Source organism: Cryptomeria japonica, chromosome 1, assembly GCF_030272615.1.
Source record: "Cryptomeria japonica chromosome 1, Sugi_1.0, whole genome shotgun sequence".
NCBI classification, from domain to species: domain Eukaryota; kingdom Viridiplantae; phylum Streptophyta; class Pinopsida; order Cupressales; family Cupressaceae; genus Cryptomeria; species Cryptomeria japonica.
The window spans coordinates 460,495,672-460,521,916 of NC_081405.1; the positions used below are offsets into that span (position 1 = coordinate 460,495,672).

A 26,245-nucleotide genomic window follows, 5' to 3' on the forward strand; every position below is an offset into this window, starting at 1 on the left:
AATTCAATCAAATTAATAGAATAAAATTATAATATTTATATAATAATAATAATATACCTAAACTTAATCATTACATATAAAACAAAACATATTAAAAATGACCAAAAACAGAAAAAACAAGTTATAAATTGTAGTATATGTAGTTGATAATATAATTGACCACTAAAAAAATAAATACAAATTAAAAAATCGAAAAAACGTGCAGGAATTCTTTTACACGGTTGAGTAATTTTCTTAAAGCTTTGAAAAAACCAGATTCAGACTTATATGGATCCCACAAAAGCTGGGAAACGCATGAGGACGGATCTAAATTCTTTTTCGATCCGCCTTCCGTCGTTTGCTTGCTTATACACAAAGTAATTGAAATTTTCAGATATTTTGTGGAGCCCCATACTACCCGATACCATGTCGCTTCAATTTACTTTTTGATCAATTGGGCCTCCACTATGCTGGTTATAGGATAGAGATTGCCGTTTAAACTTGCCACCTCACGCACGAGATCAATCACGATCATAATATAACGAGTGGAAAACCCCATCAGAGCTTTACACCAGCGATTCAACGCTTTATTTTAACAGCAAAACAGTAAGAAGCCAACAACCATATCTTACATCGAATTCCAGATCCTTATATTCATGTGGGTCATTAGGCATACTCAACGTAAAGATAAAAAGAAGAAATGAGTTTGGTGTATCACTTTGCTTTGGTGTTTAGTGTTTTGGCGATCGCCTCCTACTTCGGGTTCAATTCGCCTGTCGCTTACATTTTGTCATTTCTCTATCTGTACCAGGTATGTAAATCATGCTTAAAGATCCCATCTTTTTGTTTATTTTGTTTTAAATTCCATTCCATCTGCAGAAGTTTTACTTGTTCAATTTCAGCAGCACCCCATACTCCAACTTTGAATCTGTATTGGGCATCCTTTTGAATGTTTTAAAGATTACCCTATTGAATTCTGAAAACATTCTAGGTTATGGATTGTCTGAAATTGTTTGCGGAAATTGTTGGAAAGAGGTCAGTGGATCAAATGGTAGAGTATAGCAGCATGCCTAGTGTAGTCATTGAAAGATCACGAGTATGATTCGTAGCTGGTCCATGGAAACGTATGACTAGTGGGTGGAGACAGTGCACCGCAAGAAGCGGGGGAGGCTGGGATTGTCATATATTGATGGCATATATGCCCTTTGAATTAGTCTTCTGGATCATATGGACGGGGTACACGTACAATTTTGATTACTAGAGTTTCTCATTTTAGTGGAAAATACACGGACACATACATCTACAGACATTCATACATACAGAGAGAAGGAAGAAAAAAATCACGGGGAAGTCTGCAAACAACTAAAGTAACTCAGTGGACAAGAACATAGAGCAAGTCAATTTTTAAGCTTTAGAATAATTTCAACAACCAAAGATTAGAAAACCTAAAATTAACGAGTGGAGTGATAAATGCATACTTTTCCATTTCTCTTAAATATCCGAGTTTGCAAGATGCAAAGGCTTCGGGGCTTGAGGGTGGCTCAGTGATATCATGTATGAATGGCATATAGGCCCTTCTAGCTGGTCTTCTGGATCGTATGTAAGAGGTACACGTACTATTTCTGTCCCCAGGAGTACTAGAGTTTCTGACTTCGGCGGTGGAAAATAGAAAGTACACACACATCTACATACATTCATATATTGAGAGATAAAGAAGAAAGAAATCATGTGAAAGCGTGCAAATACCTAAATTAGTTTAATGGGAACAAAAAATACTAAAACTTAATAGTAAAGTTTTAGAAGGATTCCAATTACCAAAGGTAAGAAAGTCTAAAAACGATGTGGGGAGGGAGCAAGGAACAAGTACTGAGATTTATATTTGATCCGATAGCAGGATATGTGGATACCTAGGGGTTTGTCTAGTTGTAGTCAATAGTGATAAATCCAGATTTCCTTTCTCAGAAGCATCTTGGGTTTGAAATGATGGAGATGCGTAGGGGTTTGCTTGCTTGCTGGCAATATTGGTAAATTTACTTCATTTTTTTTAGAAATATTTTGGGTTTTAAATTATTCTGCATAGGCCACCAATTTTCTGTAGAGAGATTCATCCCATTATTAAGGTTGACTTTTGTCAATTCATGTGCCTAAGTGAATCTCGTGTTTCCTCGAGAAGCTCTCCATAAGACATTTTTTGTACTTTGTACATTTCTATTTCATTATTAATATAGCTAGCAAGTAATCCTGATGGATTGCGTGGTAAAATTTCACATGCCACATTTTCTTATGGAACAATTCTAGATATGGCTCCAAATAGTGTAAGTGGGGACCAACAAACATCAACTATCCATACCTCACTGTCAGCTTTTGTGCTTATACAGCAAGGTTGTTATGGTCATGTTACCATCATTATTAAAAAAAGTATGATCGAACATAAACTATATCTTTAGTGAGGTTCTCTTGGTGACAATTTTTATGCAGGATAATGGTGATATGATAGTCTTTTTTTATATGAATGTTGGCATGAATACTCCGCAACAGCACATGGTATTGATTAGATTGTAAGAAAAAATTTAAGCTTCCCTTCACCTTAGGTGGCAAACATTGAAAATTAACTAGGCAAGAGTAATGTTTCAGAAGTGGTTTGCATTACTATAGTTCACATTCCCATGAAGGATGCTTTGGCTTTGTGCGTTACAAGTGCTTATTTGTTACAATATGCAATCAATGCCACTCCTTGCTTGCCATAGACCTCAAAATGTAACCGATCTGTTGTCTGATGGTGTAGGCACATTGTCACAGACGTGACAAGATAAAATAATGTGGACAACAAGTAAATGGCAGATTAAGGAATCAACTTGGAATTTAGGGCATTTTTCTCAGTACCTCTGAGTTTTGGTTATTTGATACTGTGGGAATAATCTTTAGTGTGTTCTAGATTTGTCTTATTACAATTTTTAATAGTCGTATTTAGACCACTGATGCTTAAATAGTACTTATTTTACTTCTTGGATTTCTTATCAAAATGCATTTTCTTCTTGGTTAGATGCATGCAATTGCAAGCACTATGATTTTATGTGCTAGAATCCAGTAAATTGGTTTCTTGTCCAGCATCCCAAACCTATACAAAACAGGTCCTACATCCCAAACCTTTGCAAAGCAGTTTTAAGATACTTTGGTTTAGTTACAAATTTGTGTTGGTTCTATCCCTGTATATCCCATACCAAGTATGTATCTAGCAAGCAATACCTAAGTCCTTCATTTCAAACAATTCTTACAAGACAATTGAGCTTTAAGTTCCTGAATTAATGTCTTATTGTTTCCAATGATTAACATATCATTAGCATATAAAACAATTATCAAATTGTGACCATTGACCTGTTTGTAATACACACAATGATCAATATCACCTCTAGTAAAAGTCATTTCTAACACATATGAGTCAAACTTTTGGTTCCACATACATGGGAATTGTCTTAATCCATACAATGACCCTTTTAGCTTACAAACTAGTTTCTCTTTACCTTTTTCTTTGAATCTTTCAAGCTGTACATGTATGTTTCCTTCTCAAAGTCACCATAAAAGAATGTTGCCTTCACATCCATCTGTTTAATCTCAAAATCATATGCCATAAGCTATGGATAACAACATCCTAATGGAGCTCAACTTGGCTATTGGAGAAGAGATTTCACAAAAAGTCAATTCTCTCTACTTGGGAATATCCCTTTGCCACCAAACATGCCTTGTACTGCTCAAGTGATCCATCTACCCTGAATTTCTTCTTGAACACCCACTTGCAGCCAATGGGTTTCCTCTTCTCAAGCAAATCTACCAAGCCCCAAGTCTTGCACTACTTTAGTGCCAACATCTCCTCTTCCATAGCATTCTTCCAATACTTCTTCACTTTGGAAGTGAGAGCTTCTTCCACATAACTTGGTTCACTATCAGACTGTAGGTTAGATCAAAAACACGATTAAAATCTGGTGGAATTTCGTTGTTTTAAGGATCCCAAAGGTTATAACTCTTTACCTGTTCAGTGAACCTAATGAAAATACAGCCCTTTGCCTTGAAATCCAACTTAGATCACCTTTTCTTTGGCACCTGAACAAATGCCTCAGATCCAAACACTTTCAATTGTGTTACAGTTGGTTTTTTGTCAGTCCACATTTCATATGGTATCTTGTTTTCTAGTACAGGAGTAGGAGACTTGTTTTTCAAGTAGCATGTGGTGCTTATTGCTTCAGCTCATAACTACTGTCCTAGACCAGCACCACTTAACATACTTCTAATTTGATCTAGCAAGGTTCTATCTGACCTTCCAGCCACTCTGTTTTGTTGCGATATTTAAAGAGTTATCTTTTGCTTCACAATTCCATTGTGTTTGCAGAACGTCTCAATTTTTTTGAGTAGACCTTTATTTATCCTAAAATCAAAGCTCTAAACTCCTTAAACTTGAGAAATGCCTCAGTTTTTCTCTATAAGAAAACATCCAAGGGTACCTAGTATAATCATCAATGTATGATACATAATACAAAGACTTACCAATGGACTATATCCACAGGACCAAAAACATAATTGTGTATCACCTTCAAAATCTCCTTTGCTCTTTTGTACTTCAAGAGACAAACCACACTCTATTATACTTTCCGATACACAATGTTTGCAAAAGTCAATACCAACAGAACAATCAATAATTCTGTCTATCATATGTTTATTCACGAAGGTTTTTAAACCTTTTTCACTCAACTGTTCCATTTTGAGATGCCACAACAACCCTGAATCAGATTGAGTTATTGGCATATTTAGACAATGTCTTAGCAAGCACCAAGTTGTCACTTGCCAACCGGCCACCTTTACCATCAAAGGTAATATTTATCTTAGAGTTAATCATTTTTGATAAGACATGATATTCCTAGCCAAACTTGGAATATGTATAACATTTGAGAGTGTTCTTACTCTTCCATCCATGAAGGATACTTTCACCTTTCTTGCACCATCTTCAAAGAGATATTATTACACATTGTGTATTCAAAGTACCACTTTCTATGAGGTGTCATATGATAAGATGCACTTGAGTCAATCAACTAAGAGTCATCATCAATGACATTAACAAAAATGAAAGCATCGCTACTATATTTATCATTATTTGAGGATCTATTAGAAGAATCATCTTGTTTCTTGGACTTACAATCCTTGTTAATGTAATCTTTCTTACCACAATTCCCACATTTCACTTTGGGTTTACTTGGAGATTTTGACCTGCCCTTCCCCTTGGACTTCTTATTCCTATTCTTCTTACCCCCTTTCTTCTTACACTTGGGCATCAAGAGAGGTTTCATCCATGGACTTCTTTCTAATCTCTTCACTTAACAAAATGCCTATTACATTCTCTAATTTTAGTGAAACAACATTACTACCGATTGACATTATCGAGTTTTCCCATGAATTAGGTAAGTAAGAAAGTAGCACAATGTGTTTTGAAGGGCACACAATATACTGAGAAGGGGGGTGAATCAGTGTCATTTTCCTGCCTATTAACAACCTTTAACCAGTAAACAGAAACAAATAAATCAAAATACACCATTGATCAGAATTTCGTCTCATTTGTGAGACTTCACGATTTTCTGAGAATACTGATCCAAGAAAATAATTCTGCGTCGATGAAAAATACAGGTGTAGGTTTCATCAAGATATGCATTAACAAGGAGTGTAATGCCCCCTTCTTGATTTACCCTAGAATTTGCCCACACAATAGTTATTAATGCTATTAGTTGTTTGACATGAGGAATCTGGATCTGATCTATTACAGGTCTGATGCCTTGCTTGTCTCTGCTGTTCACAATAATCCTTGCCTGATTGGATGATTACTGTAGATGTTCGATCTTATGGATGGTCTTCTCCAAATGATTGCTTGTTCTTCTTCGATTTACTTTCCTTTATGTTCTGCTGTTTGATGCCTTTGGAATGATGCCTTCCTTCTTCTTAAATGCCCTTCTATTTCACTGAAAGGTTGTGTGTCTTAGGTGGTTACCATTTTTCAAAGAATGTTGTCTCTTCCAGGTGTCCCTTACTAATTAATTCTTAACACTACAGGATCGGTGCCTTGACTCAATTGTTATTTCTTAATTGATTTGCTACCTTATCATTGCTGCTTTAACTTAATTGCTTTCTGGGCATAATTGCTGTCAATTAGAATGTAGTCGCCGTCTTGAGTATGCTGATTTCTGTCGCAAATATTCATACTACCTAAGCAGGGGCATTACAGTCCGCCCTTCCCAGAATTTGCTTGTCCTCAAGCAAGGTTAGTATTTAGCATAGTTTTAAAACTTGTGGAGTCGCGAGTCCATGGGAGCCACCAGTCGACTCACCAAGGACTCGCGAGGCGAGTCCATCTGAAAGACTCGCTAGTCTTTTGCAAGGACTCGCATGAGTCTTTTGCACGGACTCGCGAGTCTTTCAAATGGACTCGCGCGACCCAGAAAAAACGTCATGCAAGCTTTAAAAGTGAGTTTTTAAAAATTTTTTTGCCTTCATTTGGCGTAATTGAGGGAGTGAAATATCTCATGAAGGGTTTTTTTCTTGACCCCAACTTGGGGGCGCTGCGCCCAAACCCCCCTCGAAAAATATAGGGGGAAACTACGCTGATGGAAGTAGTGAAAATTTAACCTCCGAGTCTGATTAGGCTCCATATAACAACATAATTAGCATTGAAGAAATCTGGGTATTTAGATTTAGTATTTCAAATTTCAAATATTGCGTGTTTGTAGATCATATGACATGTGTAATGTTTCAATTATGGCTCTTATGTTCTCTAAATGCATTAATTTCTTTATGTTTTTTTGTAAAACTACGGTTTTTTTTTTTGCCGAGTACTTGCCGAGTCTTTCATGAGTCCGAGTCCGAGTCCGAGTCCAAATTTTTGGTTTGCCAAGTCCGTGGTGAGTCCGAGTTTTTAAACTTTGGTATTTAGTAAATCGAAAATAGAAATATGATGATAGGAATATGTTGACAATAATCATCGAAAACATATCAGGTTTGAACCAAACACGAAGCATACACATAAAAACACAAAGGATACACATGAATATATGCAGACACAGAGCATACACGCAGATACACGTATTGTTAGATCCCTTTTATTGACTAGAATGCATCCATTGATTTATTGTTACCCTGTAGGCAGGTAGGAAGAAGAAAGAAAGAAGTGTTTGGATGTGCAATATGCAAGTGCATTGAAGGGTTTGGAGGAGGAAGCATGATAAGTTCACCCAAAGCCTCCCTGCACTAAGCCCAAGAGTGGACACTTACCCTCTTGGCCCCACTAGCTGGCACATTAGACACACACTCAGGTTGATCTACCTCGTGGGTTGCTTGTATCTGCTTTCCCTATTCACACTTCATCCCTTTAAGTCAATAGTCAATCATCAGAGGATAGGAAGAGGGCCTAACCCTGCCTTACTACCCCCATGAGCTATATTGGGGGCCTAACCGCACCTTGTCACTTATAAGGCATTTAGAGCTAGAAAGTGGGCCTAACCCCATCTTGCCATTCATAAGCCATTTAGAGCTAGAAAGTGGGCCTAACTCCATCTTGCTGTTAATAAGCCATTTAGAGTCATGAAGTGGGCCTAACCCCATCTTGCTACTCATAAGCCATTTAGAATCAAAAAGTGGGCCTAACCCCATCTTGCTACTCATAAGTCATTTAGAGTCAGAAAGTGGGCCTAAACCCATTTTGCTACTCATAAGCCACTTAGAGTCAAAAAGTGGGCCTAACTCCATCTTGCTACTCATAAGCCATTCAAAGTGAAAAAGTGGGCCTAACCCCATCTTGCTACTCATAAGCCATTTAGAGTCAGAAAGTAGACTTAAACCCATCTTGCTGCTCCCATATGTTCATTAACGTGTCATAAATTAGCCCCAATATGCTTCAAACATTTACTTAATATGTCTCACAGATCTTGAGGATATAAGGGCGTCGTAGTTACTAGATTGGGTCCTCTACAAAGCTCCACTTGTTTATTGTCCTTTCTGCCTTTGATTGGATGCCTTTAAGATTGTCCTCATCATGCCTTGTTTTCTTACTTGGATTTCCTTTTGCTTCTTCATCAGACATTGCTTCTATATATGTATATGGCTTCCACATATGTGTCCTAGCTTCCACTCTTCCTTGCATTTGAAGCACAAACCTTTCTCTTTTGGGTCTTCTTGTCATCTCTTAAGTTTTTCTCATTTACAATCATGTTCACGTTCCCATTTTCCCTTACATTGGAAACACAGTCCTTTGTTTATGAGCTCCTTTCTTTCATTGTAAGATAGAGGGGATAAGGTTGATGCTTTGTATGGTATTTGCTCTTTGTAGGTGTGATGTCCAATTTTAGTGCTTTTGGATTGCATCCTCAAGAGATGTAGGATCAAGGGCACATACTAATCCACAAATAGTTTCTTTTAATCCCTCGACAAATAAGTAGGCAAGTCTACTTTGAGATACTTCGGGTACTATAACTGAAAGGTTTGGGAATTTAGTGGCATACTCTTTTATGGTTCCATGTTGACTTATTTGAGTTAGCTCCTTAAAGTACCACTTGGGTTGTTTTTGATCAAACCTGGATAAGTTTTTGAGTGAATTCATCATATGTTATTAGTTGGTGGCCTTGGGTAATAAGGCAATGATGCAACCAATCGTGGGTTGTTCCTTACAAGTAGAGTATGAAATTTTTTACAACATCTTCCTTTGTCATGGGACTAAGCGAGAGGTAGGTGTCCATCTTTTTGACTCATGAACGTGTCATGACTTTCCTAGATCCATCAAAATTAGAATGGCTTATTTTACTTATCCTTTGTTTCAAATCCTTGTTAGGTTGTTTTCTTTTCCTACTAGAGACAGTTTGCATTTTAGCATCACAATAATCCCTAAAAGAGACATTTCTGCTAAATTCGGGATAAGTTTTGAGTATGCTTCCACAATTTCATCAATATCATCCATGGTTGGAATATTTGCTTTTTCCTCTTCTATGTGTTCTTCCCTAGGTAGGAACAAAGGTCTTGTTGGTCTAGGGTTTGATACCCTTGGTGAGATGTTATTTTTGAAGTGATTGGAGTTGCCATCTTTCCCATTGGTTTGGTTGGGTCAATAATTATTGCTACTCATGTTTTGAATGTCTTGAAGGGGAAGTTGGGTTGTTCTTTCATTTCTCTCATTTTGTTCCATGATAGCTTGAGTCGTTTGCTCCATGAAGGTCATCAATTCGTTTCCCATTTGTTCGCCCATTGTGTTGTTTGGTGTAGGATTGGCAGATTCAAGTTTCCCCCTCTCTTTCCAAAGCCCTTTGAGCCCTTTGGCTGGGTTGCATCAACTCCCTATCACAGGATGGCAAGAAGGATTGCTCTGATACCAATTGTAATGCCTACTTGATTTACCCTAGACTTTGCCCACACAATAGTTATTAATGCTATTAGTTGTTAGACATGAGGAATCTGGATCTGATCTATTACAGGTCTGATCCTTTGCTTGTCTCTGCTGTTCACAATAATCTTTGCCTGATTGGATGATTGCTGTAGATGTTTGATCCTATGGATGCTCTTCTCCAAATGATTGCTTGTTCTTCTTCAATTTACTTCTCTTTTTGTTTTTCTGTTTGATGTCTTTGGAATGATGCCTTCTTCTTAAATACCCTTCTATTTCGTTGAAAGGTTGTGTCTGTTAGGCGGTTTCCAAAGTTATTGGGTTCTGCAGGTTGACCCCCCTGGTCCTGGTCTGGTTCCCTCTGGGTTCGGATAGGGTCCTGCCCATAGCCTATGGGTTTGGCCCTGTGAACCCAAGAAGAACCTAGGTAGAATTTTGGAGAATTTGAATTTGGCATTGAAGTCAAAATTTTTAACCTTTTTAAAGTGTTTTTTTGCCAAAAAGGTCTGATATGTTAAATTTAGTTGATGCTATGAATTGTATGGCACCCCCTTAGGGCATTCATGCTTCAAGGTACATCCTCAAAGCTAAGATACCGGTTCTTGGCAAAATGGGCTGGGTCCGGGTCTTGGTTCTTGCCTGGTTCTAGTTCTCCCCGGGTCCTGCCCAGGTGGTTGGGTTCTTCGTGGGTCCTACCCGGGTCCTGCCCAAGGAGAACCCGGGAGAACCAAGGCCCGTGGGTTCCCAAAAACGGGGCCCATGGGTCATAAAAACACCCAAAACACCTAAACCCTAATTTCGCCCATGGGTCATAAAAACACCCAAAACAATTTAAAAAAACACCTTTTTCAATATTTTTAAAACATCTAAACCCTAGTTTCGCCCCTTATGATGCATCTAATGCATCAAAACATATATAATTTTGATGTTTGAACATATATCTATGTACGGACGTACCTATACCCGTACTTAAGAATTTTTTTTCTTGTCAAATCTGCGAATCCGTACCCGAATCGGTAACCTAGCCTCAAAGTCTCCAATATGCAGCAAATAGTGAGTTACAAGTCTGCAATAAGTTTTTGAACACACTCAACATTAAATAGATGCCTCCAAATGCAGGAATGGACAGCTATAGACCAGTAAAGGATATGGTTGTATCAGGTAGGAAAGTAAGTAAGCTCACCCGGCTAATTTCCAAATTCATCAACAACACTCTAGAAAGCCTAAACCTCTACCAGCACCTCGAATATTAGCTCCAACTCATACCAAGACTCATTGAAGGAATGAAAACATTCAGTTTGCTGCACTAAACAACCACCTATAGGTCTGCTTGTGATTTGCTGCTGAAAGTGAGAAACAACATGCCTGGAACTGTACAGCCCATCAAAACATGTGTTTTTCTTGAGTTTCCCCATGCAAAACTCATCAATGCTCCACCTCCAGGTCAAGACTCCACAAGATGAAATGAATAACATCCCCAAGAGGCAGCAACTATGCTACCATGTTCACACATCAGAACCCATCGGTTTGGTATATACATCATGACAATCGAGTTTTGACTATTAATATGGTGGTGTATTTTGCTATGTTATTTGATTATTAGCATAGTGGTGTATTGCATATCTGTATATATCTTTTTATTTTTATATGTTTTTGTACTAACGAACCCAAAACCCCCAAATTTGTTTTGGCCAAACCTGTGAACCCAAATCTCGAACTCGAACCCGAGCCCTAACCGGAATCAGCAACTTAGGCCGTTACCATTCTTTCCAAAGAACGGTGTCTCTTCCACGTGTCTCTTACTAATTAATTTAACATTAGGATTGCTACCTTGACTCTGCTACCTTCTGATCTGCTTTACCTTGATTGCTTTCTGGGCATAATCACTGTCAATTAGAATATAGTCGCTGTCTTGAATATGCTGACTTCTATCTCAAATATTCATACTGCCTAGGCAGGGGCATTACAAGGAGTGCTTTCATACAACACAGTGCAGCTTTATAGTAATTAAATTAATAACAATCAGCGGTAGTTAGAGGCAACAGTTACCAAGGGGGAGACGCCACCTTAGAGGGAAGAGATGTGGACTATGGAAGAACATGACTCTTCCATCCCAAGGAAGAGATATATATGGAAGTTCGGCATTCAAGGAGGAGGGAAAATCAACACAAGAAGTTTCAGAGTTAAACAAATAGTCAGCAGAGTTATATATCTCAAAGTATTTGGTACAATGCATAAGGAATAGAATTCTGATCTGGATATCTTGTCTTATAATAATATATAATAATAAGAAATTAACACAGTGTTGTTAATATATATTAATATATTTCAATCTTTGCTATTATGATATTATACATAATAAATTATAGTGAAGATTGCTTAATACTTTATCCAACCAACCATCTCATTATGGAGGGGACAATGAAACACATGATAAGAAATGCAAGTAGCACTGAGTTCCATCAGGTACACCAACCTTGGTTGGGGCTAGGAGGCCGAATGGCATGTGTCATTCCGTGCTTTTGGGCTTGATGGAAAGGGATATGCTCGAGGCGCCTTATGTGATCTTCCAAGGTACTCCACAATGTAGATGGGTTTTTAGGGGAAGTCTTATTGAATCTCACATACACATTAGGTAATTTACAATGGTGGTTAGGAATCTCTTCAACAAATTGATGATTATATGCATTCCAATCTTTCAAGGATATTAGAATGATAATTAACTTGATTGTCGGCCTTAGATCAAGACATCAAAGTTGGCAAGTTACATTTCTTAAATATACTTCATATTGCATTTGGTGATTCTAGGGCAAAATAAAGGAATATCCCAAAAGGGGACATTACAATCAGTATATCCAAATTTCACTCAAATTAAACATTAATTACCAGAAGTAACTTCTCCAAGCAATGAAAAAAAATTACCAAATGCACTTAACTTAAATTGCTTAATGATGTATCAGTTAGAACACATACATCAACACACATTCACACAATGGACACTAGATATATGTGGAAACCCAAGATGGGAAAAACCACGGTGAGAACGGCTGCTTGGATCTACTACCCAAATCCAGCCTCACAAAATAATGAATCACTTACAATGATTAAGTAGGCACCTACCTATCAAAGACACCAATCCCCTTAATGTACTTGTGAGCACCAACCCACTAGAGACATCAATCTCATATGCCCAGATTTGAGCAACAACTCAGTAACTAGGACTTTAATCTCAATATATGAATGATATGGATTGAGAACCTTCAACTTCAACATACAACTTGCATCTGATCTAATCAACACAGCTTATGATGTCTATCATAGCAGCACAAACTGTTTGGAGAAAGAATCAGCAAATCAAAAGTATAAGATTTTTTTGCAAAAATGGGGTAAAAATCAAATTTATTAAAAAAAAAAAAACATAAAAAATTGTTGAAAAAGAGACAGTATTTTTTTTTTTCAAAATGTAATGGCGTTTCCATAGCATAGAGATATAGAGAGCAAATAAAAAAGAGAATTTAACCCATGAATTATACATAATAGATTTTTTTTGTTTATATTCATATTGCCGATTAAATTGCATTGCAAAAAACATACTTCATAGTGCATAAATAATAACTAGATGGTGACAGTTGACAAAATTTGTCCAAAGTCAACCTATAGACTAAGTACAAAGCTCCAAAAAATCAAATGCTGCTAATGACTCTTGCTACTACAATTAGAGCTATGCTAGAGGGTTGTAGGTCTTGATGATGAAGCCCTTGGGTGAGAGTATCTCCTATGTCGTTCAGTCTCATGAGTATCCAAGTTGGCATCCGTTAGGATCTCAAAGTCCTTAGGCTCAAGAAAGTAATCATTTGCAACAATCCACTTAGACTTTGGATCAATCTTATCAAGGGCAATTGGCTCCTCGTCCTCACTAGCACTTGAATTTGTCCATGTAGAAATTAGTCTTGGCCTTACAAATGAAAAACATAATGAATACAATTACAGTCTTGACTGCAAGTATATTAAAAGTCTAACCTTGAGCTTTCTTTAGCTTCAATTGGATGTTGTGGTGTACAAACACCAAGTCATTCATTTGTTGTTGTGTTAGACAGTTGCATTTCTTGGAAGGTATGTGTTAAAAAACACTCCAAGTACGCTCACAAGCAGATGAATTGCATGGCTATGCGGTGAAAGACATATTATATGGAGATGATATCATGTAAGAATATTGTAAAATCTTAACACATTTAACGTACATGTCTACAAAACAGAGATTGCCAAAAGTTTATAGAGCCTACGTAGTTTGAAGGTCTTCTTGCCTTCCACAATAGCCTTAAATGAGAGAAATCCCTTTGCTTGCTTGTACATTGGCAACTTTGCCATAGCTGCTTGTAGTGTTTCTAAGGTAATAAACATTTAATCCATGCATATGAACAAGCCTTGTGTGATCTTAGCATCATCATGTCTGAATGAAGAGTTATAGAACAACGTTGAGTTGAGATAGTATCTCTGCATCATGGGGAGGAGAGTACATCTGTTGACCCCACCTTCAATCAACTATGTCCTATAATGATGTTGGCATTGGTTTGTCATTGATGTCAACAGTGTTGTCAAGGAGTTGTCAACAAGAGATGTTGTAGTTAACAAAGATTAATACAAATGTTGATGCTCATCAGAGTCTAAAAGTCTTGTAGCATGTGAAATGTGTATGCAAGTCTTGAAAGTTTAAGATATGAGTTTGGAGTGCGTAAGAAACATTCTTATTAAGATTGAAAAGTTGAGGTTTGGATTTCAGAGCTTTACCATTTGTTTTAACAATTGCATTGCAAAGTAGTTTAATGTTGTCCAAGGTATTGTATAGCAGTGCAGTCTTTGAAATGAATGTCTTCTCATCATCAGGATAAAATTGAATAAATGGTTGTCAAGATGCAGTGCATACCTCAGTATTATGTTCTCTTGAAGTCTTAGTGCAGACATGTCAGTTGAAGTTTATAGCAAAAGTCTTGCAACGTAAGTTTCTAGGTCTTGTCACTTTGGCGACAAGTTCTTGTGACAGAAAGCGGTTACAACGATAGGAACTTCATATTCATGGTGACCGAAACTTTATTGTTTGGCTTAAACAACACAGTATCGAATATTAATCATTATGGTAATTCCAAAGGTTGGTGTTTGCTGGGTGTGATATTGAGTTTACAAATTTTCAAATACCAATGGTTAGTTACTAAGACAAAATCTTTGAAGGGTGGTTGCTGGTTCAGTTCTTCGAATAGCAGACTTTTCAACTACTCAATGAAGGTTTACCAAGTGATGAAATCTTGCTCGAAAGAGGCTGGTTGGAATGTGCGGTGAAAGTAAGAATCATTCCTTTGCAGATTGTATGAAGATCATTACAGAATGTTAATGTTTTAATACAACAAAATGTATGTTGTATATCTGTTAATTGCAGAGATAAGGAGTTGACTGGTGTTTTGATTATCTTGTTTGAGAAACCCTAGTAAAGAACATGTTGACATGATAGTAGTGTGTATGACAGAGCTGTAATCTTTGGTATCAATGTTTGCATAAACAGATTGTTCATATTTAGTTTTGTGTTGCAGATAAAGGCAGTGTAATCAATGATTTGTAGTGAAATAGATTAACCCTTTGTAACTGTTTTGATTTGTATGAAGGGGTTGGTGCTCCTAAAATTGTAAGGGGTTGGTGCCCTGAAATTTTAACTAGTGAGGTTGCCGGTGAGGCTTATTCAAGTTATTTTTAGAGTGGTTTTCTACCCTTCAAGGGTTTTTCCACTCATATATCTTTGTGTTATGGTGTGCATGTGTAATTCAACTGATTTATAGATTGATATATGCTTCTATGTTGATTGAGTGTTATGCAGTGATCAGATATATGTTCTTGTTACTTGATAAGCTTGTGCTTGCAAAAAGTAGTTTTATAGACCACTGATTCACACCCCCCCCATCCCCTCAGTGGTCTGAGTATTCCAACAAATGGCATATACCTATCCTTGTTATTTTCCATCATATCCCTCATCACCTCCTTGGCCCTATCCATGGCCTCACACAAATATCCCATGGGGGATTTATTCCCATCCACTAGTCTCAATACTTTTACTAGAGGATTTTAAAATTCTACAACTTGTTCAGCCACATCCCAAAAACAAGTAGAATAAATGTACTCAACCATTGCTATTCCATTTACTTGATTTGTGGAGCTAGATTCCATCCACTCGTTTGAAACATATTTGTTTCAAATTCATTTTTTGTTGGCAAAGAGTTTGTAGTGCAAAAAAGTGTGTTGCAAATGTTGTGACCCTTGGTTAAACTAACTCCTTGCCCTCTGTGAAAGAGCACATCATACACAAAACCCTTGGGTGATTATAGATGAATTCGGTAACTGTGCAAGCCTTTTGCTATTACCTCCTTAACCCATTTAATTTTTTAAATGCCCTCTAGGGTTAGATCAAGGCAATGTTTGCATATGGGGTATAAAACATAGAGGGCTATTTGTCCTTTAGGAGTCTCCTTTGTAATAAACTGAATCACATATTCCGAGCGTAGATCTTTGACCATGTGGTCAAACTTCTCGAATATTGGAGTTGTAGATCTGATGCATCCACAGATGTCAAAAATATCATGCTAATATCACAAGAGACAAAGAAGTTGATGAGGGTTTTGTTTTTTCCCATTTGTCCATCCACTTGACATTATGGTGCAACCACTCTTTGCCCACTATAGTCGATGCTCATTAACAACATTCTTCACATCTTATACTCTACATCATTGAGCATACCAGCCCTTAATGTATGGTAAGATGGGTCTTGAAACCGAGGACTTGTAGTTGCAATAGCATCCACCATACCTTTCCAATATGGAGACTGGACAACATGGAATGTCAAGCTAGAGTAGTACCAGAAATATGCAATCGCCTTCTTTGCTTGTTAATTGCCATTCTTCCTCCATCTTGTACTTTCCAAAGTGGTTTGTGATCATGGTGTAGTATGAGGTGTGAAGAACAAATTAATGTTTCCTGCATCTGTATTTGGGCCACATGATGTAGGAGAAGGTGTTGACCCTAATTCCCCAAAAAATTCATGTGCACTATCTTTCTTATCCAAGTGATTATTTATAGCATCTGTAGAATTTGAAGCTATTTTGATTCTGGTTCTTTCCTTTTTTGCCCTACTCTCAAAAATCACTTGAAGAGCTTGTTTTGCCTATATGTGACATTTGCAAGGCATTTTATGCAAGTGGTGGTGTTATTGGCTACTTATTTTGCCAAGTGCCATTTGAAGCAATAAATTCCACCATTGGTTTCAGCTGCTCACCAGTTGCATTTAACCTTTGTTGTATCCAAAAGTTATATACAATGTGTCTGCACAAAGTCTTTCTGACATGGCATTATGACAGAGATTCAAATCTGCAAAAGTATTTTTATTCAGTCTTTCATGGCTGGAGATACCTCATCCAAATGATTTTACAGTATAGTTTGACATCAAAGGCAACAAGAAAGTTTGAAGGCATGGATACCTTATTAGGTTCTTATGATGTTCTGAACAGTTAATGTTTATAGTGTAGTAAAACACCAAACATAGGCAAATATTCAGTTAATTTTTTAAGAGGGCAGTTACCAAATAGCTTTCTAAGTCTGAGATCAAATATTAGCTAAGCCTGTGAAGTAATTGAGATCAAAATTCAATCAAGTCTGTGAAGTAGTGACTTCTAGGCGTGACAATAATGTAATTCCAAATTTGAAACAATGTGCTCTCTATATCAATTTTTTTTAACTGTACAGTTAAGCAGCCCTGACATTAATTTGCCAAGGCTTAAATATTATGCTTTAAAACTCAGTAATGTGCTCTTGAATGCCAACATGATAGCCCTTGTGACTGATTTTGGTATACCCCATTTAATTACTACAAATCCAGCCCTTGTGACTGATTTTGGTATACCCTCCCATAGGTTCACCGAGTACAACAACATTTACACTATCATTTTTCCAGGAAATTACTTTTATTCCTATTGGTTTCACATACACACTGCCAAATCTCATCACTATCTTCCTTATCCAAGTGATTACTTCTAGCATCTGTAGAATTTGAATCTATTTTAATTCTGGTTCTTTCCTTTTTTGCCCTACTCTCAAAAATCACTTGAAGAGCTTGTTTTGCCTATATGTGACATTTGCAAGGCATTTTATGCAAGTGGTGGTGTTATTGGCTACTTCTTTTGCCAAGTGCCATTTGAAGCAATAAATTCCACCATTGGTTTCAGCTGCTCACCAGCTGCATTTAACCTTTGTTGTAACCAAAAGTTATATACAATGTGTCTGCACAAAGTCTTTCTGACATGGTAGTATGATAGAGATTCAAATCTGCAAAAGTATTTTTTTTCAGTCTTTCATGGCTGGAGCTACTGAATCCAAATGATTTTACTGTAGAGTTTGACATCAAAGGCAACAAGAATGTTTGAAGGCATGGATACTTTATTAGTCTCATTTGATGTTCTGAACAGTTAATGTTTATAGTCTAGTAAAACACCAAACATAGGCAAATATTCAGTTAATTCTGTACATTTTCATATGCATTGCTTACAGAAATTTGGAACGCATTTCAAACAGCATCTGTCATGTAAAAGTTAGTTTCAGAAAGTGGTGTGTTCATGTTTTCCTTTCCGTAATTCTATTAATTGTTTTAATGTAATTTGAGAACATCACTTGACAATACTTGTCTCCATCTACCGCTTTTTACCTTCCTATAAGCATTCTCTACAAATAGATTTTTAAGGAGAACGCACTGCTTAAATAAACAACCGTTCTTTTATGATATGAAAGTGATAGACTAAAACAAAGCAAAATCTCCACAGAAACATTCTCATATAAAACTAACGACTACCAAAGAAATCAGAGTTTGAAAGTGATAAGATATTTAAGTGGAGTGAGAACTTTATAGTATAAAACAGATTAGTTTAATTTCAATTAAACAGGGGAACAATTTGATTTATAGTCGCATCTATTGAACATATAAGGACTCCAAAAATATACTAGTTGATCAAAGCTAATTGAAGAGGACGGAAAAGTAGTTCAGAAAATAATGGAGGAAAACACAGATTCAATAGATGCTTCCAAGATTATGCTACAAGAAGCTCTACAGATTCAACAATTTGAAAGGGTAAAAAGCACAAATCCAAACACTTTCAAATTTTTTAAGCTAAAACTTAATTTCCTTCTTTGCAGCTCGTTCTTAGATACTTCTGCTTGACTAGTCTTGGAAGGTGTTGCTTTAGGAGGTGGTGTATTCTTTTGAAAAGACCTTCTGGGAAGAAAAGGGGGGGGTTGTTTTCTTAGAAATCCAGGTGTCCTTTACCACTGACTCCTCTAGGTTAAAGTTTCTAGTGATGGCCTCTTGTAATATATTTGGATTAAAAGCCCTTACTAAACCCATAAGAGGTTCAGCTAAGCCCTCTACAAACAACACTAGGAGTCTTTTTTGAGTTACATCAGGAACCATTACAGCCGGTCTTTGAAATTCCACTATTTAGTCTTCTACTTTTCCATCTTGCTTAAGTTGTGCTAAGTCCTGTTGTGATGTCTTCACACATTGCCCCATTGCAAATGGGGACCCCCACTTTTCGCTTTTTAGAGTAGAAGCTTTGCCTATTTTCCTAGTGTTTGCCTTTGCTTATGAGAGGATTTTTCAATTTTGAATAGGATCATGTGTTTAAAATGTCAAAATGTTAGAGTGATCTTGAGTTTTCCCCCACTCATTATCCAGACATGGGGCGATTTTCCACTAGGATGCTCAAAATTTGACTGTGTGTGGGAATTTTTCTTGACAACCCACGATTTTCCACCAGGACTGCGGATGACTTTAATGAGGACTATAATGATGATTCTTGATGCCTATCGATTTTCCACCAGTGCATTTATGACGAGATTTTAAGGATTTTTGTGTGGATTTGCGATTCCAGACCTTAGGTGAATTTCCACCATGATGATTTTGATGATTTTTAAGTCTAGATAATTGTCTAGATAGGGGTCGATTTTCCCCCAAAGGCATTTTCAATGATTTTTAATAAGTTTTCATTGGGATTTTTATCCCAACATGGGGTGATTTTACCCCCAAGGGTCCATTTTGATCTAAATTTTAAAATATTTTAAATAAATTGACCCAAAATTAATTGTTTTTACAAGTGTTGACGATTATTTAAAAAATAACAACAATTATTTAATGATTTGCAATGATCATTTAATAATTAATTATTTTTCTAATGCAAATTTCCAGGCAGGCTCTAAAGGCAAAGTTTTATCCCACATTGCTTGTGTGGTGAAGTTTCAAGGTGAAAATGTGTTTAAGTATGCCTGCCCAGCATTAAAATAACATTACAAGTGCTGATGGTGATGGCTAAGTGGCTGATTGAAGGCAGATTGAAGGTCCTAGCTGGGTGATTTTTGCCCAAGTGTCCATTGGACACCTTTTTTGGAAGCATTTTTCAGAATTGTGGTATGCTTCCGAGCATTAATTATGATATTTTTTTGAGTATACCAGGTTGTCTTCAGACTGAAACTTCACTTCCAACTATATTGTTGTGGCTAGATGTGACCATTTCTAAGTTTTGGAAGGTGAAATAATTCAAATGCAAGCATGTGACATGGCTGTGACTACTTCCAGCCATTAATATTCATCATTTTCAGATTGTCTTCAGACTTTTTGGAGCCATTTTCAGACTTTCAGAGGGTGTATTCAAACTTAAGAATCAGAAAATCAGACTTCAATACACCAATTTTTGAGTATTTTCAGACATTGGAGGCCGTATTCAGACTCAGTCCTTAAAAAATCAGACTTGATGCAACATTTTTCAGTCACTTTCTGAGTATTTTCAGACCTCCAAGTGATATTTCTAGACCTGGACATTCATTTTAGGGCTCCAAATACTTGATTTTCTGAGTTTACAGGGGTGTCTTCAGACTTGCTTATTGCAATCAGACATATCCTATGTTTGAAAATCAGGTTTCCTTGAGGAGAATTTTCTAGATTTCAATCCGTACCTTCATATTTTCCAGAATTGGTGTTACAATTTTCTAAGATTACTTAACACATGTTGGGACAAATGTCAGGAACAAAGTCTTGATGGTGTTCGGATTTCCACTCCATCGAATGGTGATGAAATCAACACAAGATTTTCAAGGACAATGAGTCTGGATGGGGGTCGGATTTCCATTGAAGGGCAGAATTTCAAAGGAAGGAAGTTGTCCAGATAGGCATCGAATTTCCACCAAGTGAAGAAATGAACAGGGATAATGCAAATGATTTGAGGACTAAACCGTCCATATGCGGATGGATTTCCCTCCAAGGTTGAAATCAAGTTTATCACATGGGTATTTGATTCAATGCTTGTTTGTTTTGGAGGATTGTTACGAGGAAAGGAAGCATGATGATCAAGGCTTGAAGGAGGATGCATATTGCAAGGACAACACAACAAATGCGGATGAGGAAGATCAATACTTCAAGGATTGGTTGAGGATTTCAAGACAATGATTTCCAAAGGTGAAGATGAGGACTAGATCAATCATGAAGAGGACTTCACCTTGATGATGAACAAATGAAGGAAAGCAAGTTCAAGACATAAGCACAAAGGATTCCACATTATGAAATCCGGAACTACATCAAGGAATTCCAATATCAAAGTACATTTGGGAGGAAATAGTCCAAGGAATTCCTTAACATAAGGATGGAATGCAAAGTATCATAAGGAATTCCAAACATTATGAAGAAGAAGAATGTTCAAGGCAAATTGATTAAGTGTATAAGGCAAGTTGAGGTGGCATCCTAGTCACCATTTGTTCAATCAAAGGGTGCCAATTCAACATTCATTCAAGGAGGGAATAGGTGACACATGGCACTACATGAAATATTATTTATCTTGCTTACCCTCGTTTCTTACTGGCTAATGTAACGGTGGTTGTAACAAACCCTAATTAGGGTTTTATCTTGTAATCTTGGCCGTTAATCTTGAATCAATCTGAGCCATCCATTTTGTATGAGACTCTATATAAACCCCATTGCCTCTCATTTGTAAGTGAGAGATTTTGTAGAATTGTTGGTATATGTTGCAACTTTTGAATATAAATCATTGTTCGACTTGATGGTGATTTGGTTTTTCAAGTGTTGTTTTGCATTTAAGGTTCTCAATTCCTCCAAGTTAGATTAGAATTTGCTTTCAATGTTTGTTAGATTGAATGAAAGAATTGTTGAGTATATTTGTGTGGAATCTATTAATCCCTACCATTAGCCTCTTGCTGATTGTAAGTGTGCCGTGCGTGGTCAACTGGAAATTTATGCAAACTTAACTTTGATTATTACATATCCATTGTTATGCATCAACTTGGACGGTTTCAATGCTTGATGGTAGTAATTTGAAAATCTATGAGATACCCCTTAGATGATTGCACTAAGCTCGTGTCAAAATCTGTTCGACTTGATGGTGAGACCTTGCCTGGTTTGATTCCACTAAATTTGTTCATCATTTCCTACATTCCTAGGCTTAGAATAGATTTCCTGAACCCTATTCCCTTTTGTCCTTTTTTAGAAAGTCTTGTTAGAATTAAGTCAAGAACTACATTGCCAGATCCTAAGTTATCAGCATACCCATCCTAATCCATAATAAGATTGAGCATTATGACATCAAACCACTGAACTTATCCACAAGTCAAGACCTGACATTTCATAACCTTGGAGTTGTCTCATTTGATCGCGAAGCATAGCATTTGAGAGACTTTGTTCAAGAGAGGATAAGATACCTTGGTATTTTATTCTGTGTTCGCATGTGCATAAAAAACACATCAACAAGTCCCTGAAGAAAATTTGGGGATCTTTCCTATCAAATCTTTCAGTCAACCTTTGGCTAAAGTCTTCCATAGTACTAATGGAATCATGTCCTTGGGTTATCATGCCATGATACCACAATTCGTGTTCTACCCCTTCTAGGTGTAGAGTAGCAAAATTTATAGCTTCCTCTTCAAACATTGAGTTCAATGAGAAGTATGTACCTAATTTCTGTAACTAAGCCCTTCCTGATGTACTACCAGTCCCATCAAAATTGGGGATTGTAATTTTTCCCTAGCAGTGCTGGATATCCTTTCTGTCTTCATGCCTCCTCCTATGCCCTCTTTTTTTCGTCTCATAGAATTTTGTGAAGGTCATCATTAGGAATGAGAATGCTCAAGGCATTGTATTCATCATGAAGCCTATCCATTTCATTAACTTGAGAAGGCTTCTCCCCTTCTCTGTTTGATGGCCCTTCTTTGTCCAAAAATCTAGCTATAAGTCCTAGTGTTGACTGAAACCTTCTCGCCCCTAGCTGAAATCCTTTCTCCATCAGAACTACTCCCTTTAGCCTTGTTGTGTGTAGGCTTATCGGCATTCCTCTGTTGGTTTATTTCCTTCAGAAGTTGGACCATTTACCTCATAGATTTAGTCATGCTATTTTGGAATTCTTTAGTTCCCCTGACAAATGCTTCAGAATTATCATGCTCATTATAACCCATGGCCGTTCCCGTCTCATGCAGTTGGTAATGCTATCCTCTTTCACTTCTCAATTTCCCTCTGGCTGGCAGGAAGCCAAGCTCTGATACCACTGAAATATCCTATTAGATTTTCAAAGAGATAATGACTAGTTACAGGTAAATAAAACTTGCAGTCTCAGATGCATTCATAATTAAAATTAGCAATTCCAATGCACACATGCAATGACTCTTTTCCGCAACAATTTTTTCAGAGAAAGATGTCTTTCCAGCCTGCTCAGATTAAAACTTAATATGATTGATGTAGGACAATCTTCAAACTCTATTTTAGCATCTGATTTCAAACCAGAATGAATGCCGGAACACTTTACAGATTTCTGGCTTCTACCAAATGGTTGCTATACTCATATATGTTGACTTCCTTCCATGATGATTTGATTTAGGGAATACATTTCCAAAGGATGCAACAACAAATACATCAGCCTAGCATTTTCTCTGACTTGATCTACCTAAATCATCCTTTCCGCGCTATCTTCTTCTGTGAATCCTCCAGCTAGAACAGAGCAGTCACCGCGATTTATATCTTTATTGATCTATATTTGTTCTTTGAACTATCAAAAACAAAGGCAAAGATCAATCCTCCTGCCAACTGCAATTTCTTGCATACACTTGTATAAGGTCTCCTTAGCACTATAGAAAATCTCTTTCAAGAAATTACGATTTAAGTAGATCAAATTCATCTGATACAATCTTCTGAGCTAAATATAATGATTGAATCTCAGGGAAATTTTGGTAAGGTTTGCATCTCACCTATTCGCACCACCTAGGTTTTTGTCTGAGCAAGTAAGCATTCATTTAATGTTGGAAATTGGCCAAAATCTTCGATGCCTTTCAACCACAAAACAACTACGTAAATACTAATTTTCTGGTCAGTTAAGGATAACCGCCCTAGCAAGGTTGGCCCAAAATTATTTTATTAAAAAACAAAACAAACATTTATTTATTTCTAAATAATACTCACACTTAGTCGGCCCAAGGAAAAGATTTTATAAAATATTAATAATTTCATTTATTAAATTTTATCCACTAAACCGAGGCCGACTTGCATAGAAAACTGGGTTATCACAGAAACAATGGAGTTATCAACTTTTCTTTATTTTAGTTGTTTGCACAATGGACTAGGTACTGTACTTGGCTTTTTTTTTGAAGTGTTCTTTGAGCATTTTGGTTTGTTGTTTTGTGTGTGTGCGTTTGAGAGCTTTAGTAATTTATGAAGATAATGCAAATAATAGGTTGTTGAGAAATGGGTGTTGCATGGGCACATAGGTTGAAGCAGATTCTTGCCTTAGTATGAGACAAAGTGATTTCCTGTGGAACTACACATGATAAAGCTTGTTAGAATGCCACACGGTGAACACAAAATCTGAGAAGCCATGTAGGATCTAGTTCATGCCTTGGAGAGTGGATTTGTGAAGAAGCCATTTAGAGGTTTACATGTAGATGGTGGCATTTAGAAATGGCGAGTGGATTTGAAAAGAAGCCATTCAGAGGTTGACTTGTGAAAAATAATAGGGAATTTGCATAATTGCACAATAGAAATTAAAGTGTTAGATTTATTGAAGCTTCAGTTTCAAACATGTGGTGTGATAAGGAGCATTTAGTTCCCACAATTGTGGGGAAGATCAACAATGACATATGGATACTATTTGAACTATACTTATCAATTTGTCAAGTCATTATTTAGTAGGTAAATGGAATTTTTCAAACAGTGTATATAAATAATTATAAAAGATGGACACTTGGAAGTTAGAGCTTGAGAGTGGGAAACTTTAAATGTTGTAATAATTTGAATCTATAAATATAGGCTTCTCCTATATATAATGTCCCTTTCTTGAACCATTTCAACATTTTTGGAAACTTCAACTTTCTTGGAGAGTTTGAGCTTTATCGAGAAGGTGGTTTGATTTTTGTAGATGGTTCTCGAAGCCAAGAACAATAGGACTTTTCATGTGTGGATCTGACAGTCTAGGAGCACTCCGCACTTCTTGGAGAGATCTGTCATCTTGGGAGAGTGTCAAGTTTCAAATAAATAGTTGTCAAATGCGCTTTTGGTGTTGGTAGCGAGATCAAAAATCATATTTGACATATTTTAATATTTTCTGTAACTCGTGGTTGTGCAAAAAATAGTTAAATCATAAAATGGTTAAGTATTTAAGCTGTCAAAAAGTGAAGAATTGAAGGACAACTTATATCTAATAATTTGAAAAGGTAGTGTTTATGGGATTTGGAGGAAAAAATGAATATTCAAATAAAAAGTAAAATTTTAGTTACTTTTAGGGTTGGATGGAAAAAGGATTAAAAAAGCAAAAATTGGGAGAAATGAGACCATTCCATCATTAACAAGTTTTTAGAAACGCTTGTTCCAGAGCTTGGTTCAGCATTTTCCTTGAGGACGAAAACCCTATTGGATGATTGAAAATCTTCTATTTCTCTTTTGGCTTCATTCAAAGGATAAATTTGAGCATATAGGAGTTCTAGGTTTTTAATATATATATTAAATTTCCCATCATAGCTTTTTGGGTTGGGATGTGGCAGATTTGAGTTTCTGTTGGTCACCAACATTAGCAAGGGTCAACATATGTCCTAAAAAACGAAATTGGGAGGTTTTGAATTATTGAATATGTTTATTGGGACCATAGCACTAGCCCATACCAGCTGCCACTTGAAAGGCCTTAAGTCTTCAAACAAATTGTAGAAAAGGAAATCAGTTTTGGACTTATTCACCAACCGTACAACCTTGAAACTTAGCTGATCCACATCAAAGGGGGAAATCACCAATTGAAAGGAGTCACAGTTTTTAGGCGTAGGAATGTCAAAGCTGTTTGCCATAGTTAAAACTCAGTCATAACATTTCAAAGGGGATGCGTTGAGGTAATAGGGAATGTGGGATCTCCAATTCAATATGGTAGGTGACTCAACAGTCACGAGGCTACCATTTTGACCAGCCTCCTGGTTGTTATAGAATATTTTGAATGTGGTTTTTCAAGGCAGCATACTACACCAATCTTGGTCACACTTGCATATTACATTCAAATTCTCTATAAAAAAGAATTCATTGAGGACAATAGGTAATTGGAGGTGCTGTGGAAATCAAATAGCCACTACTAGGCTATTAGGATCTTTTATGTAATGAGAGATTTGTTAAAAATTATTTGAATAATGTTTTCAACATATCTTAGAAATATTTTATTCATAAAAATAATTGATTCATATTGTATACAGAAAACAAAAATTAGAGTAGTTGGAAAAACAAAAATAATTGTGGAATTGTTGGGAACTCCAAAAAGGTATATTTCA

At 36.7% G+C, this 26,245-nt stretch overlaps 1 protein-coding gene across 1 annotated transcript in view; it reads left to right on the top strand.

Annotated features, from left to right (window-relative positions):
- The first annotated feature begins 279 nt into the window (after positions 1-279).
- Positions 280-26,245, top strand: part of LOC131064277 (C2 domain-containing protein At1g53590) — a 126,487-nt gene continuing 100,521 nt past the window's right edge. Inside the window, exon 1 of the mRNA XM_057998373.2 lies at positions 280-790. Coding sequence (XP_057854356.2) covers positions 680-790 — 111 coding nt within the window. The 5' untranslated portion in view covers positions 280-679. The remainder of the gene's footprint in view (positions 791-26,245) is intronic.